At 43.4% G+C, this 17,843-nt stretch overlaps 1 protein-coding gene across 3 annotated transcripts in view; it reads left to right on the top strand.

Moving 5' to 3' along the window:
• Positions 1–17,843, top strand: part of cdc7 (cell division cycle 7 homolog (S. cerevisiae)) — a 113,571-nt gene that overhangs the window by 49,304 nt on the left and 46,424 nt on the right. For all 3 annotated transcript variants that reach the window (XM_048602169.1, XM_048602168.1, XM_048602167.1), the window contains 3 exons: positions 5,167–5,253; positions 7,585–7,760; positions 12,461–12,543. In XM_048602169.1, coding sequence (XP_048458126.1) covers positions 5,167–5,253; positions 7,585–7,760; positions 12,461–12,543 — 346 coding nt within the window. The remainder of the gene's footprint in view (positions 1–5,166; positions 5,254–7,584; positions 7,761–12,460; positions 12,544–17,843) is intronic.

Below are 17,843 nucleotides of genomic sequence, written 5' to 3'. Positions count from 1 at the left end.
ACTCACCGTACATACCCTTAGTTTATTAGATCTCGCAAAATGCATCACCTTGCACTTAACAGGATTGTATTCCACATGCAATTGCTATGCCCAATTTACCAGCTGGTCAATATCAGACTGTAGACTAAGACAATCTTCACTATCAACAACAAAACCAATTTCATGTCATCTGCAAATTTACTAATTGTTCCTTCAACATTCACATCGAAGTCATTAATGTACATAACAAACAGCAAGAGTCCCAGCACCGAACCCTGTGGTACACCACTGGTCACAGGCTTCCAATTACAAGGACAACCGGCCACCATCACCGTTTGCCTCCTATTTGCAGGCCAATTTTGGATTTAGTTTGCCAACTTTCCTTGGATCCAATGGGCTCTTATCTTTTTGGATCAACCTTTCATGTGGGACCTTGTCAAAGGCCCTACTGAAGTCCAGGTAAACCACATCAATTGCATGACCCTCATCAATATATTCAGTCATCTTTTCAGAAAACGCAATTAAATAAGTCAGGCAGGATCTTCTTCTAACAAATCCATGCTGACCATCCCAGCTTTTCCAAGTGTTGATTAATCCTGTCCTTCAGAACTATTTTCCAATAATTCCTCTACCACTGAAATCAGGCTAACTGGTCTTTAATTACAAAATCCTTGCTGCTTTTCGTTCTCACTCTTTCCCTCTTTTAATATATTTATAAAAAGCCTTGGGATTTTACTTGATCCCGTCTGTCAAAGATATTTTGTGGCCCCTCTTAGCCCTCCTAGTTTCCAACCTCCTGCACTCTGTACTTTTGAAGGACCTCCCCTTAATGTGTTGTAACTGATATGTTTCTTTATCAAACTCTCTATCCTTTAACATCCAGGGTTCCCTGGACTTGCTGCCCTTGCCCCTAAGAGGAGTTTGCTGGCCCTGAATTCTCACACACTACTTTTAAAAAGCTTCCACTTTGCAAATGTAGACATTACTGCAAGTAACTGCTCCAGCTGCTTGCCAGAACTTGTCTAATGATATTTGGATTCCACCCCCCTCCACCCCACCTCTAATTTAGACACTTCTGTGCTAACCTTATTCCTTTCCATAATGACTTTGAAACTTCAAGTTATGGTCACTACCTCCAAAATCCACTGAAACTTCAACCAGTTAACCAGTTTCATTCCTCAGATAAGGTCTAGCACTGCCCTGTATCTAGTATGACTGTCTAGGTACCAGCACAAAAAGCTCTGCTGGGTGCACTTTTTAAAACTCCACCTCGTCTAATCCTTTCACACTAACGTGATCCCAGGCATTGTGAGCAAAGTCGAAATCCCCTACAATTACAACTCTGTTTCTCTCATACTTTTTAGAGAATTACCTACATCTTCTCTTCTATCTCCCTGTGACTATTGGGAGACCTGTAGTAATCACCCAGGTGGCCAAATTTGAAAACCCATCGAAGTGTCCTCCCTCATTACTGCATTGATGGTTTCAGTTAACAATAATGCAATGACCCCCACCCCCAACAAACAAAATAACGTCTGAAACTTCTATACCTTGTAATTTTCAGCTGCCAGCCCTATCCTTCCTTCAACCATGTCTTGGTTGTAACAAAATTACGTTCCCACAAAGCAGTGTAACCAGAGTCTTGAATAATCTCCCTGATTATCTCAAAGTTTTCTTGCTGGATGTAAACTGTTTTTGTATTGTGTTAAATGTTTCAGTTCCCAGTAGATTTTCCCAGTTTACTGTGGAAGTCTCTTCTCATCTCATTGGAGTCAGCCTTACCTAAATCTAAACCTCTCGGAGCTGATGAGTTTATCCTGCTGTTGCATAGAAACGTAGATGACAGGAACAAGAATAGGTCTTTTGACCCCTCAAGCCCTCCACCGTAGAATATGATCATGACTGATCATTGAGCTCAATACCCCAATCCTACTCTTGCCCTATTTCCCTTGATCATTTTAACTACAATAGCTTTGTCTATCTCCTTGAAAACACAATCTTTTGGCCTCAACTATAAATCTACAGGCACATCACTCTCTGGGTGAAGAAATTTCTCCTCTTCTCAGTCCTAAAGGGCTTACCTCTTATCCATAAAACTGTGTAAGCTCTGGACTGGACTCCTCCACTGTCTGGAGCATCCATCCTGCATCAAACCTGTCTAGTCCTGTTAGAATTTTATCAGTTTCTGAGATCGTCTCCTCCTCCTCCTCCTCCTCCTCCTCCTCCTCCTCCCCCCCCCTCCCATTCTTCTAAACTCCAGTGAATACAATCCTAACTGACTCAATCTCTCCTCATACATCAGTGCTGCCATCCAAGGAATTAATTTGGTAAGCCATCGCTGCATTCTCTCTGTAGCAACAACATTTCTCCTCAGAAGAGACCAAAATTGCGCACAATATTCTAGGTGTGACCTCACTAATGCCCTGTATAATTGTAGCAAGAATCCTTGTACCTGTACTGAAAACTTCTCAGTATGAAAGCAAACCTAGAGTTTTCATTCTTCATCGCCTGCTGCACTTAGTTTCAGCAATTAGTGCACAAGGACACCAGGTTTCAGCGAGCATTCCCCTCTCTCAATTTACAGCCATTCAGATAATAATCTGCCTTTCTACTTTTTTTACCAAAGTGGATAACCTCACATTTATCTGCATCTGCCATGCACTTGCCCATCTACTCAGCCTGTCCAAATCACACTGCAACATTCTCCTCATAGCTCACCTTTCCAGGCAGCTTTGTGTCATCTGCAAATTTTGAGATGTTACATTTACTTCCCTCATTTAAATCGTTAGCACATATTGTGCGTAGTTGTTCCTTAGCAGAACAAAGTGTGGTCTTGTTGAAACATAAGGTTCTGAAGTAAATTCTGAGAGAATGTTTCCTCTTGTGCAGGAATCTAGAATTTGAGGCACAGTTTGAGAACAAGAGGTTTCCCACTGAATTGGGATGAAATTTTTTTTTTCAGGTTTGCTCGCCTTTGGAATTCTCTTCCACAGAGAGCAGTGAAGGCTGAGTTAAATTTTTGATCAATGCGCAGGAGTAGTTTCTGATCAAGAAAGAAGTTGAGAGTTATGGCAAAAGGCAGAACAATAGAGTTAAAGCCGCAGTCAGATCAGCTAAGATCTTATCAATTGGCACGGTAGACTGTTGCTGCATAATCTCCTCTGTTTGTTGTGATTTTTCCCTCTTCAACAGAGCCTTGAGCTTAATCTGTATCCATTCAGTTTATCAAAGCTTATCGTGCATACCCGTTAGGATCTTGAATGCTTAGAATTCCTGAATCTTCTCTTTAGAATAAACATTTACAGCTTCTGTAACATTTTATTGCTTGCGTGTCTATGCAAAAAATAGTGACAGCGTTCGGCTATCCTTTAAATGTTGTAAGGTATGTTTCCTTCACTTCCTTACCAATATTACATTTCAGATTTTTAATCACTCTTTTCATGAAGTAATATTTCCAAACATTTTGTTCTGTGTTTATTATTAGTTTTACATTTCAGAGGTACCACCCTCGACTGTGGCACAGTCTCCTTTTACTCTCTCTCTCCCTCTCTCTCATTGCCCTTTAGAAGGTTTGAGTTTGGTTTATTGTTGTCACCTACCAAGAGTGAAAAGTGTTGTTTTGGGTGCTATACAGGCAGATTGAAGCGCACGAAGTGCATCAGGCAGCAGAACAGAGCGCAGAATATAGTGTTACAGCCACAGAAAAGGTGCAAAGAGAGGTCAATGTTATATTTAAGAAGTCCATTCAAAAATCTGATCAGTGAGGAAGAAGCTGTTCTTGAATCTGTTCATGTGTGTAATCAAACATTTCGTGTCTTCTGCCTAACAGAAGAGGATGGAAGACAGCATAAACATGCTGAGAGGGGTCTTTGATTATGTTAGTTGCTTTCCTGTGGCAGCAGAAAATGTAGACGGAGTCAATGGATGGAAGGCTATTTTACATAATTTACTGGGCTGTGTTCATGACTCTGTAGTTTCTTGGGAAGAGCAGTTGCCATGCCACACTGTGCTACATCCATATAGGATGCTTTTTATGGTATAGGCTGCCGGTGGTTGAGTTTGGAACGTGCTGTCTAAGGAGCCTTGGTGAATTGCTGCAGTGTACCTTGTAGATAGTAGTAGCAGTGTGTATTGAGCATCAGTGGTAGAATGACTGTTTATGGATGTGGTGCCATTCAAGTGGGCTGCTTTGTCCTCAGTAGTGTCAAACTTCTTCAGTGTTGTTGGAGCTGCATTCATCCAGGCAAGTGAGGAATATTCCATCATATTCCTGACTTGTGCCTTGTAGATGATTGACTGGCTTTGGTGAATTAGGTGAGGCTTTGACCTGCTGTTGTAGCCACAGTACGATTATGACTAATCCAAATCAGTTTCTGGTCAATGGTAACTCCTAGGAGTTTAACGGTGAGGGATTCAGTGATGGTCATGTGCCAAGGATCAATATTTAGATTCACATTGTTAAAGATGGCCATTGCCTGACACTTTTGGCATGAATGTTAATTGAATAACTTGTGCTGCTTCTGAACAACTCTTTGTTTGGAATCTCTGAATTGCAGTGTGGAAAGAGTCCTACTCCTGTCCACCTGGTTTTGTCAACAATTATCACTGTGGCGTTTGATGCAGATCTTATTAGTTTGTGATTACATTATATATTATTCTGTATCAGTTGCTATCCGCTTTAAAATGCGTATGTTCTAAATTATAAAAAAAATTAAAAGAAGCAAGGAGAAACTAATTTCATTAGAACAATGTTGTTATCCAGAAGTCAAATCTTTTAACACAATTAGTAGAAGAACCAGAGGAAGTAGAAATATTTTTTATGCAGAAAGTTGTAATAATCTGAAATACATTTCTGAAAGAATGGTGGAAGCAACATCAATGCTAACATTGAAAAGCGGAGAATTGGTCATAACGCTAATAACACATAGAAAAATAGGGAAAGAGAGTGGGACTAAATGGACAATTCTTTTCTAGAACGTGCAGCTTCTTTGCAAACTTCCAGGTAATAATAGGGTGCTGTGAGCTGGCTTAATGCAATGCACAATTTATCGTATTTTTAACTAAGGATTTTATCTTGCATTGAAATATCACCACTTCCAATAGAAGGATATGATTTGGCTTGTATGTTATTTTACATATATCATGCCATTATAAGCCATGCGAATAACTATTCATTTTTTATTATAGGGAGATTCATCAGTTCCACGCTCTGTATTTGGGGAAAGAAATTTGAATGTCCGTAGCACTGACGTTTTTGAAGGTACAAGCAGTAAGGTAAGAAGTTATTAACCCATTGCATGCACAGCTTGTTTTTACAATTGTACAATTTTTGGACAAACCGAAATCTAAATCTATCAATTCTAATTGTAAATAAGTGATAATTTGATTGTTGTTCTCCATGTGTTTACACATGAACATACAAAAAGACACCTAGAAGAAAGCAACTCTATTAAGCCTGGCCCAGACAATTGTAATACATTTAAGGCACTGTGGCCTGGTGTTTCCTCCAATGCCTCAAATGAGAAAATGTACCCAGATTTCACTCTTCTCTCCCCTCCTCCCACTGCAATGGCTCTATCTATTCTGTCCTGTTTGGCAGTTAGACATACCACTGTTCTGCCATTCTCACATTCCAATCACTTAATCTGCACAATCAGCAGCCCCTCTCCCCAGCACTCCAACCCTCACCCCGACCATTGCATAAATGCTGCCCCCTTCATGCTGCATATCAGCTCTGATGAGGATTCATCTGGACTTGAAACGTTAGCTTGCTCTGTCTCTGTTCTGAGGGAGGGTCACCAGACCCAAAATGTTAACTCTGATTTTTGTTCACAGTTGCTGCCAGACCTGCTGAGCTTTTCTAGCAACTTCTGTTTTTGATCTCTCTCCATGGATGCTGCCTGACCCATTGTGATTTCCAGCATTTTGTTTTTGTTTTCGTTTTCAGTATAATTTCCAGCATCTGTAGTAATTGGCACCCAAATTGCACTCCCGTTTACACATAAACTAATTAAAATGCAAACACAGTTCTTCCACAAGCCAAATGTACTAATCCTCCTGAGTAACTCACCTCCTGACTCCTCAAAGCCTGTCCACCATCTACAAGGCACAAGGCAGGAGTGTGATGGAATACTCCCCACTTGCCTAGATGAGTGCAGCCCCAACAACACTGAAGAAGCTTGACAGCAGCCGGCTTGATTGGCACGACATCCACAAACATTCACTCCCTCCACCACCGACGCTCAGTAGCAGCAGTGTGTACTATCTACAAGATGCACTGCAGAAATTCACCAAAGCTCCTCAGACAGCACCTCCCAAACCCACGACCACTTCGATTGAGAAGGACAAGGGCATCAGACACATGGGAATACCACCACCTCCAAATTCCCCTCCAAGTCACTCACCATCCCGACTTGGAAATATATCGTCGTTCCTTCACTGTCGCTGGGTCAAAATCCTGGAATTCCCTCCCTAATAGCATTGTGGATCAACCCACAGCAGGAGGACTGTAGCGGTTCAAGAAAGCAGCTCACCACCACCTTCTCAAGGGCAACAAGGGATAGGCAATAAATGCTGGCCAGCCAGCGACACCCACATCCCACATATGAATAGGAAAAAAAAAATCCCATGTAATGATTTCCAAGGATTTATTCTGTAAAATATATAATCCTGGAAGGCGATAGCTTATTGCACATTACTATCTTCAACTATTACAGTTTACTGAAATTTCAATATTGCATCTCCATAATTTGTTAACTTTGATATTTTGTTTTAAAATGAACTCCTGAACCGTATTTTACTACTCTTACCAGGCAGTACTTGGAGTCAAGGATAACTTACTTCCAGTCTAGCTTCTGAGATGGCTGATAAGTCTTCATGACCTGCACATTCGTCCACATGCAGGTCATCTGGTCCTTGAAGGTTAAACAGATTAGGTACTAAACAAAAGACTGAAAGAACTGTGGATGCTGGAAATCAAAAACAAAAACAGAAATTCCTGGAAAAACTTAGATCTGTAGCATCTGTGGAGAGAAATCAGAGTTAACGTTTCAGGTCCAATGAGCCTTTTCAGAACCAGGTACTCCACAGATGCTGAATTTTTCTGGTAATTTTTTTTGTATTTGTGGGACAGAATTAGGCGTTTGGAGGTTTGTGCCCCCTGTCTGATACCTCAACATTGCCTCTACATACTCCTGGCAGATTCTCTCAGTGTATTCAGTGCCTGCGTGAATACATCTCCATTTTGGTCAGTTACAAGCCAGAGACCCCGTAAGTTGGTAGGGATGTTTGATGTCTTCAGGGGGATTTTGAAGGCATGCCTAATACATCCCCTCCTTAATCAGTGCCTCACTGCCAACCTCCAGCCACCCAGTGCCTGATCGATCCTAACGTCCACCATAGCAAGCATGCCTATTAAAAGATCCTTGGTTCTTCTATCAGGAAATATGTGATAATAAAGACCAAGGTATACGGGACCTAATTGAGCATTAGTGTATAGCTTCCGCTAATTATTGCACATGCATGGATTGGTCTGCTACATTCATTTAGATGTTTGTAATGTCTGCAAAAGATCAGCTTTCTCCAGGTTAGTTCTTTGTTTTACAGCCAGTGAGACCTACAAAAAATGCAGATGTTCCATCCAGAAAAATAATAGTGGCAAAACGCAAGATAACAACTAATTGTACAACAGGCAGCTTAAGCCGGAGGCATGCCGTTTGTCCATCAGAACTAACTTGTGATTGTTACACAACAGATAGGATTTGCAGTGTTTGTCTCTCAAGGTAAAGAAAAATGAATAATTTAAGCAATTATTTTTAAATGTAAGATTTCTAAATGCATTAATGTATTAAAGCTGAAGTGTTCATTTGCAAAATAACTTTTAAAAATCTAAAGTAATTTTCTTAGGATAAAATGATGTTGTAAATTGTGTGAATTATATGTTGAGAATTGCATGTTTAGCAGGTCATGTTTGACAAGAACTGAAATTCCTACCTACCTCTTGAACTATTGTAATCTCAATGTTAGTACAATAAGGGCTAGTGGCAAGCTAAACTTAATCTGTTATTTATCAATTTACTTTGATGTGAACCTCTGATGCATTAAGCATACACCATTGGGAATGGTTTCCAGGCTTTATTATCTCATTATCTTTATGACTTGCAGCTCAGCATTAATTTAGTGCAGTTTTATGTTGTGTACTCAAGCCCACAATGAATTGTATAGATACTGTTATTTGTGCCTCAGGTTAACAATTCTCACACTTGTTCACAAGTACTTCCACAGCCTTACCCCCTCTATCTTCCTGCAGACCTACAATACTCCAAGTCTTGCCTCTTTCGTATATCAAATTTTAATCACTGCACCATTGTACCTAGGCCATGGACTCTATAAATTCCTCCATAAATCTCTTGTTATCTTTCTCTCCATCATCTCCCTGCCTCTGCCCAAGCTTGTACAATTGTGCAAGTTTATTTTTATTCCCTACAGTGCAGATAGAGGCCATTTGGCCCATCAAGTGTGCACCGACCCTCCAAAGAGCCATACCCCCACCCTATCCCTGTAACCCCACATTTTTACCATGGCAAATCCACCTAGCCTGCATATCCCTGGATACAACAGACATGGCCAATCCCCCTAATGTGCAGTTCTTTGGACTGTGGGAAGAAACTGGAGCACCCAGCAGAAACTCATGCACACACCACACAGACGCCCAAGATGGGAATCGAACCAGGTCTCTGGCACTGTGAGGCAGTAGTGCTACCTATTGAGTAACAGCCCCGCCCCACCCCTTCTGAATGGTCCTTCCCTCTTATGGTCAAGCCTCGTAACATTTGCTTTCGCTCAGCAACCATTTTTGCTTGATTGAGCTTCTGGAAAGCAAAAAGATATTTTTCTGTATTAAGGGCATTCTATAAATGTTACATTATGGTTAAACCCAACAAGATTGATTGAGTGAAAGTCCCTAGTTTATTGGATGTGAGATTCTTCCATGAAACAAGTTTTGAGATAAGTCAGTCCACAGTCTTTCAACTTAAGCTGCTACTGAAAACTGCACCCAATCAACACTGAATTACCAAGATCACTCAGGCACAGATTAGTCCGATTTGGGAATTAGAAAATGACATGAGTGGCAATTAGTAATGTCATTCTGCAGCACAGTCGACAATTATCCAGCCTTTTCCTGACTTTGTTAATTTGTTAACTCTGGCACAAAATTTTCTGACCCCTATGTATCAGAGTAGCCCACAAACCAACAACCGCTGTACAATGGCTACTGACTAACATAAAGGATCCCATGCCCAAAACCAGCAAAACGGGGGTTATATACAAAATACCTTGCAAGGACTGTGAGAAACACTACATAGGCCAAACCGGAAAAAAATTGACTATACGGATAAATGAGCACCAATTAGCCACCAAGAGACACGGCCAATTTTCACTTGTCTCACTGCGCGCGGACAACGAGGGATACGAATTCGACTGGGACAACATATCGATAAACACAAACAGCCAAACAGAGACACGCCGGGGAATTCCTGGAGGCATCGTATTCCAACCGAAACTCCATCAGCAAACACATTGAATTAGACCTTGTTTACAAACCACTGAGAAACAGAACAGGAAGTAATACCAACCACCTCAGCAAACCGAAGCGTATAAACAGCATGCGGGACAGAATACTGACGCTTCACCGGAGGCACACTGACAATGTTACCTAGCAGGGTGATGAAACATTTGCAACCAAACTCAGCAAGCAAGTCTACAACCTCATCCACAACCTGAGCTACAAATCTTCTCGAAAATTTTAAGTTTCTGGACTCATAATCCAGAGGTCCAGACTCATGCTTTCTGGTCTTGGGTTCAAATCCTACCCTAACAGCTGTTGAAATTTAAAATTCAGTTAATAGGTCTGAACTTGAAAACTGGCCTCTAATGGAGACCATAACAACAGTCATCAATTGTGGTTAAAATTTAATTTGCAGCAATATAGTTGACTCTTAACTGCCCTCTGCAATGGCCGAGCAAGTCACTAGGTTCATGGCCAATTAGAAATGGGCAACAAGTGCTGGCTTTGTCAGTGCCCAGATCCCATAAAAAGCATAAATAAAGTATTTCCACTCTCTAACACTGCCTGACTCCACTCTTAGCGCAGCTCATTCGACTGCTGAAACCTTCTTTGTTAATCGTTGCCTTGATTATTCCAACACTCAACATTCCCGGGCTTGTCTTCAACATTCTACCTTGAGGGTATCTAAAACTCTGCCTCTGTCCTGTTTCACACCATATCCTACTCATTCATGTAGTTGAATATTTTTGCAGAGGACTTTCACTTATGATGTGACTGTACCAGTTATTGAGTTACAAACCTGTACAGCAGATGAACACTTACTGAAAGATAAATAAAAACATTTCTGTTTCCATTTCTGGAGATAGACTGACCACTAATATCCACTACAAATCCACTGACTCTCACAGTACCTGGACAATACATCCTCACACCCCACTTCCTGTAAAGACTCTATTCCATTCTCTTGGTTCCTCCGTCTCTGTCGCATATGTTCAGATGAGGCCACCTTCGACAAGGGAGCCTCTGAAGTGTCCACCTTCTTCCTCAACCGAGGATTTCCCAGTTTCATTGTTGACAGGGCCCTCAACCAGGTCCAAACCATGTCCCACACTTCCATCCTCACCCCTTCTCTTCCCTTCCGTAACAGCGATAGGGTTCCCCTTATCCTTACCTACCATCCCACCAGCATCCACATCCAGAAGATCATCAAACTTCAGCAAGATGCCACCACGAGACACAGAGTCCCCTCCCCTCTGTTGTCCGCCTTTGGCAGGGACCATTCCCTTCGGGACACCCTGGTCCACACTTCCTTCACCCCCAACAGCCCGAAAGCACCTTCCCCTGTAACCAGCGAAGGTGCAACACCTGCCCATTTACCTCCTCCCTCCCCAGAATCCAAGGGCCCAAACATACCTTCCAGGTGTAGCAACACTTCGCCTGCACTTGCCCGAATCTAGTCTACTGCATTCGCTGCTCACAATGTGGTCTCCTCTGTATTGGGGATATGAAGCGTAGACATCTACGTTCTGCTCGCAAAAAAGACCCTGAACGCACCACCCTGTTCCCTAGCCAACATGTCTGTCACTGGCTTGCTGCAGTGTTCTAGGGAAGCTCAACGCAAGCTAGAAGAACACCTCATTTTCCACTTGGGGACCCTGCAGCCCTTCGGACTCTGTATAGAGTTCAATAATTTTAGGGCCTAAACTCTCCCAAGTCCCAGCCCCCCACCAGGCCTTGTTACCACATAGCCTGCCATTACACACACACCCCTGTTGTTAGTCACTAATAGTGCCCATTAACAACTATTCACCCTCCCAGTCTGATCGTTATCAACTCCTTTGTCTGTCCAACTGTCTTTCTCTCTCTCTTTGGGCTCTATCCTATCATTTACTCCCTACCCCACCCATCTCCCTATTTTCTGCATATAAACTGACATTTTCCCAGCCACCATCAGTTCTGAGGAAGGGTCACTGGACCCGAAACATTAACTCTGTTTTTTCCTTCACAGATGCTGCCAGATCTGCTGTGTGTTCCAGCAACTTTGTTTTTGTACTTACTGAAAGCTGTCTGAAATTCAGAATCAAATTCCAAATGTTTCATTAAATTGTAGCAACTCAGTAATCTAAATGGAGATGTGATGTAAGAAAATTGATCATTTCTTTTAAAGCTTCAGAGGGGAAAAAAAAAGCCCTCTTAAGAAAGGTGCTTACATTATCAAAATAACGAACTTTATTCAAAGATCTAACTACTTTTCCTGATGTGAAGCTTTACTTCCCACACTAACTGGTTCTATGATACCCACAAAGAAAACAACATAAATTGTGCTTAACCATATTGTGGGATGAAAGTCAGTGATCTTAATGCTCACCTCATGATTCATTAAAGCCCCAATGAATGAGTATTTCCTACACTGTAATCTCTTATTTTCAAAGTTTTGTAATCAGATTGTATTAGTTTACTTGTGCCAACTAGAGAAGTGTTTAGAAATCATTCTTACATGAACGGTAGTGTGGCAGTATCGCTCTTAAATTGTTTAATTCCTTTGATTTTTGTATGCTTTTGACTGTACTGAGTCCAAAAGTGAAAGGAAAATTCTCTCTCTATAACTGGCCTGCATTATGTCATTACTGGGTATGTATAGCGTGGACAAACAGCTATTCAGTTTATCCTCTGAAAGATCCTGAGTGAAGCAGCATTTAGAGACCCTATTTGTGTTGCTGTACCTCCAGCAAGTAGGGCAGTCTGACTAAAGTAGTACAAGGGAAAGAAACTGAAATTTAAATGACAATCTGAGATGTAGTTGTAAAACACCTGATTTGAAAAGTATGTTCAGTAGAAATGATTGGAAATATCTCATTTGTTTGTTTCATATGTGGTTGCTTTCGTGTAATAAGATAACTTTTTTATCATTAGACGCCAACAAGTTGCCCCAAGAGCAGGTACTCCAGGATTCAGAGCACCAGAAGTCTTAATGAAATGCCCACATCAGACTTCAGGTACTGAAGGTTTAAATAATTGTTGTTTGCTTGTGCATTGTTCCAGGTGTTACCTATTTGAAATGAACTTTTCTATTAAAGCTTCCTTTACTTAAAAATAATGTATCTACATCTTGAAGGAATATTTACTTGTGAGCAGGTCATAGAGCAGCAGTAGAGACCCAATGTACACAATCCACTGACTTGAACAAAGAACAATACAGTGCAGTACAGGCCCTTCGGCTCTCGATGTTGCGCCGACCTGTGAAACCAATCTGAAGCCCATCTAACCTAAACTATTCCATTATCATCCATATGTTTATCCAATGACCATTTAAATGCCCTTAAAGTGGGCGAGTCTACTACTTTTGCAGGCAGGGCCTTCCACGCCCTTGCTACTCTGAGTAAAGAACCTACCTCTGACATCTGTCCTATATCTATCATCCCTCAATTTAACCAATTTAGATGATTTACTGGAGGTTGTAACTTTGGCCAGGTATTGAGCTAAACCAGAGTCAGCATCCTTGATGTAATTGTAGGTACTCAGATTCTCAACATAACTTGCTTGGAAATATTCCTAGAGTTTCCTGAAATCTGACCTAATGCGTTTTCTGGATGAGAAAGTCTGATCTTTAACATGTACAAACATAATTTAGCCTAATTCCCGCAACATATCCCTCACACACCCTCCCCACAATAATAACCAAAACAGAATCCCCCTCATCCAACCTCCGGATCCAACGCATCATCCTCCGAACTTCTGCCATCTCCAATCCGACCCCACTACCAAAGACACTTTTCCCTCCCCACCCTTATCTGCTTTCCGGAGGGACCACTCTCTCCGTGACTCCCTTGTCCGCTCCACACTCCCCACCAGCCCCACCACCCCCAGCACTTTTCCCTGAAACCGGAGCAAGTGCTACACCTGCCCCTACACCTCTCCCCTCACCCCCATCCCAGGCCCTAAGAAGACCTTCCACATCAAACAGATGTTCACCTGCATATCTGCTAATGTGGTATACTGTATCCACTGTTCCCTTTGTGGCCTCCTCTACATCAGGGAAACCAAACGGAGGCTTGAGGACCGCTTTGTGGAACACCTACGCTCGGTTCGCACCAAACAACTGCACCTCCCAGTCGCGAACCATTTCAACTCCCCCTCTCACTCCTTGGACGACATGTCCATCCTGGGCCTCCTGCAGTGCCACAACGATGTCATCCGAAGGTTGCAGGAACAGCATCTCATATTTCACTTGGGAACCCTGCAGCCCAATGGTATCAATGTGAACTTCACAAGCTTCAAAATCTTCCCTCCCCCGACCGCATCCCAAAACCAGCCCAGCTCGTACCTGCCTCCCTAACCTGTCCACTCCTCCCATCTCAAGCCCCATCCCCATCTCCTACCTACTAGCCTCATCCTGCCTCTTTGACCTGTCCATCCTCCCTGGACCGACCTATCCCCTCCCTAACTCCTCACCTACACTCATCTTTACTGGCTCCGACCCCGCCTTCTTGACCTGTCTGTCTCCTCTCCACCTGTCTTCTCCTTTATCCATCTTCTATCCACCTCCCCCTTTCTCCCTATTTATTTCAGAATCCCCTTCCCCTCCCCCATTTCTGAAGAAGGGACTAGACCAAAACGTCAGCTTTCCTGCTCCTCTGATGCTGCTTGGCCTGCTGTGTTCATCCAGCTCTACGCCTTGTTGTCTTAGCCTAATTTAGTTTATAATTGGCATTAAACTGAAATCTACAGATTAAATTCTGTAGGTGCTCACCTTAAATAGGATTGTTACAATGAAAGCAGATTAATTAAGAACCAGTTGAAACCTGATCTTCATTAAGTGACTCAGATCCTCTGTTAGGAACAGGTATGAATAGCCATCTTAGTGCAATTTACAATAGAATGCTGATGTTGAGTTTATTGAGGGGTGGGACAGAGGATGGAAAGAGGTGCCTGGTGGTTGCTTTGCCTGAACAAAGCAGCCGATTGAGTAGGATTGATCAGTATTTCTAGTCGTTACAGTAAAAGGAAGATCTTTAGTTTGCACTTTGGTCTCTCGTCTTTTGTTTCTCTTTTTCTTAAAATAGCTTGTTCGGCAAGCTGTGGCATTGTACTGGTGTACAATGAATGGTAAAGAGCAGGGATACTAGAGTGTATAAAGTAAAGTTACCATAGTCTTACCAGAGGTTAAGGATGCTTTCTCATTAGAGAGAGAGAGACATAACTGGTGGAGGCATAACTTGAGGGTCACCACACCTTAGGCAGAGGAGGGTTGAAAGCAGGAATCCTTCATGATAACATCAACCAGTGTGGGAATAGAACGTATGCTATTGGCATCATCCTGCATCAACCAGATGTCCAGCCAACTGAGTAATAACACCCCCATTAGAGTGTATTAGTAAGTTAAATATGATAGAGATGGCAGGTCAGGTGACGTTTCTGCTGCTGTCTATGGGAGCTTTTGGACACCAATGTGATTCAGAGTGAACACATCTGTAACGTGCTTATAGCTCCAGCAACTTCAGAAGAGCAGGACTGCAGGTTGCTGATGATGAACCTCCATGAGGGAGGGTAAAGTTACCTGGACACTTAGCGACAGGTCACTTAGATTTTGTAATCAAGACTGGAGCATGTGATGGCAGGTGTGGAGACCCAAGGGCTAACTTTTAAAGAGCCTTGAACCCTGGAGGTTCTTGCAGGTTGTGTGGACAAGAGGAGGCCTGACAGCACTGTAGTACAGGATGCTGTGGGAAGGTGGTAGTGGTCGGGGACAGTATATTTAGCCAAGTGAATATTATTCTGTGTAGCCGTGAGCATGTGTCCAGAAAACTTTTTGCCTGACCAGTTCTGGGATTAGAGACATCTTTCCCCTCCTTGGTTTGGGAGGGGAGAGATCCAGTTGCTGTTCATGTTGGTTTCAATGTCATTGATAGAACTACAAGGAAGGATCTGTTCAAAGATTTTGAACAACTAGGAACTAAATTAGAAAGCAGAAACTCAAAGGTAATAGTCTTCGGATTATTACCTGTGCTATTGACAAAACTGGCAGAAGGGAGATAAAATTGAGGAGTTAAATGCATGGCTCAAAGATTGGTGTTAGAGGAATGGGTTTCAATTCTTAGGGCACTGGCACCTGTACTGGCAGAGAAGGGTGCTGTTCTGGTGAGGTGAGATTAAAAAAACAAACTGCAGATGCTGGAATCCAAGGTAGGCAGACAGGATACTGGAAGAACACAGCAAGTCAGGCAGCATGTGGAGGAAAGGAGAAGTTAACGTTTTGGATATTACCCATCTTCAGGACTGGATATGGGGCTGGGGGAGCTGTAGATACAAGGTGGGGGGGTGTGGTTGGAAGCGAAATGGTGGTAATAGGTGGACACTGGTGGTAAGTATGACCTAGTTTGTCAATGGGAGGGGTGAATCTGGTTGGTGGCTGGGTGGGAGGGTCAGAAGGTGAAATGGAAGGGAGCTGGGGGATGGGTGGCAAGGTTATTTGAAATCGGAGAACTCCATGTTGAATCCTGTGCGCTGTAGGGTGCCCAGGCAGAAGATAAGGTGGTGTTCTTCGAATTTGAGGTACAAGTCGCTGCAACACTGGAGGAGGCAGAGGACGGACATGTCAGAAGGGGATGGGAAGTTGAAGTGGGCGATGACTGGGAGGTTAGGCTGGCCTTTATGGGCCAGGCGGAGATGCTCGGCGAAATAGTCACCCAGTCTACATTTGGTCTCAACGGTATAGAGGAGACCACATCAGGAGCACTGGATGCAATAGATTAGGTTGAAGGAGGTGCAGGTGAAGTCTCATGTGGAAAGACTGTTTAAGGCCCTGGATGGAGGTGAGAGGGGTGGTGTGTGGGCAGATGTTGCATCTTGTACGGTTACAGGGGAAGGTACCAGGCAGGTTGGAGTGGTTGGTGGGGAGTGTGGTGCGAGCTAAGGAATGGCGAAGGGAATGGTCCTTGTGGAAGGCAGAGAGGGGTTGGGAGTGGACGATGTTCTGAGTGGTAGGATCAAATTTGGAATTGGCGGAAGTGTTTGAGGATGACATATTGGATGTGGAGGCTGGTGGAGTGAAAAGGTGCGGACAAGGGGGGACCCTATTATTATTATGTTTGGAGGAGGTGGTGGTTAAAAGCTGTGGAGTGAGGAATGGAGGAGGCACGGTGGAGGGCTGTCTGGATGACGGGGTGGTGGGGGTTTGGGGTGTGCGAAGAGCATTGTTTGAAAAGGGCGGCCATCCGGAATGTTTGGGAGTGAAATGTGTCCTCGTCAGAACAAATGTGACAGAGACCGAGGAATTGGGAAAACGGGATGGAGTTTTTGCAGGATACAGGGTGGGAGGGGGTGTAGTCTAGGTAGCTATGAGAGTCTGTGGTTTATAATAAATGTCGGTCTATAAACTGTCACCAGCACTGGAAACGGAAATGGAGAGGTCAAGAAAGGGGAGGGAGGTGTCTGAGATGAACCAAGTGAATTTGAGGGCGGGGTGGAAGTTGTTAGCGAAATCGGTGAACTGTTTCAGTTCAGCCTGGGTGCAGGACGTATCACTGATGTAACGGTGAAAGAGTTGGGGAACAGTGCCAGTGTACGTACTGAAGAGAGACTTTTTGACATAACCAACAAACAGGCATGTGTAGCTGTGGCCCATGTAAGTGCCGTTGGTAACCCCCTGGATTTAGAGAAAGTGGAAGAATTAAAGGAAAAGTTATTGAGGGTGAGGACTAGTTCGGCGAGATGGAGGATGGTATTGGTAGGGGGGAGGGGTGGGCACTGGACGAGTCTGTTGGAGAGGAAAAAGCCGAGGGCCTGTAGGCTGTCCTCATGGGATATGGACTTATATAGGGGTTGTACGTCCATAATAAAGATGAAGCGCTGGAGACCAGGGAGCTGGAAGTTTCCAGAGAGGTGGAGGGCATGGTTTGTGTCCTGGTTGTAGGCGGGAAGTGCCTGGACCAAGAGGGAGAGAATGGAATCAAGGTAGAAAGAATTGAGTTTGGTGGGGCAGGATTATGCAGAAACAATGGGTCGGCTGGGATAGTTGGGCTTGTGGATCTTGGGGAGCTGGTAGAACCGGGTGGTGTAGGGCTGTGGGATTATAAGGCTGGAGGTGGTAGAGGGCAGGTCACCAGAAACAATGAGGTGATGGACAGTGTGGGAGACAGTAGCTTGATGGGCCATGGTGGGGTTGCAATCAAGGGGAGGCAGGACGTGGTATCGGAGAATTGGCGTTCGGCCTCTGCGACATAAAGCTCTGTCCTCCAGACTACCACCACCCTTCCTTTGTCAGCGGGTTTGATAGTGAAACAGGGATTGGTGCAGA

The sequence above is a fragment of the Rhincodon typus genome, chromosome 10 (genome assembly GCF_021869965.1).
Source record: "Rhincodon typus isolate 14 chromosome 10, sRhiTyp1.1, whole genome shotgun sequence".
In the NCBI taxonomy this organism is placed as follows: Eukaryota; Metazoa; Chordata; class Chondrichthyes; order Orectolobiformes; family Rhincodontidae; genus Rhincodon; species Rhincodon typus.
This window is presented reverse-complemented; position numbering and strand designations above follow the sequence as displayed.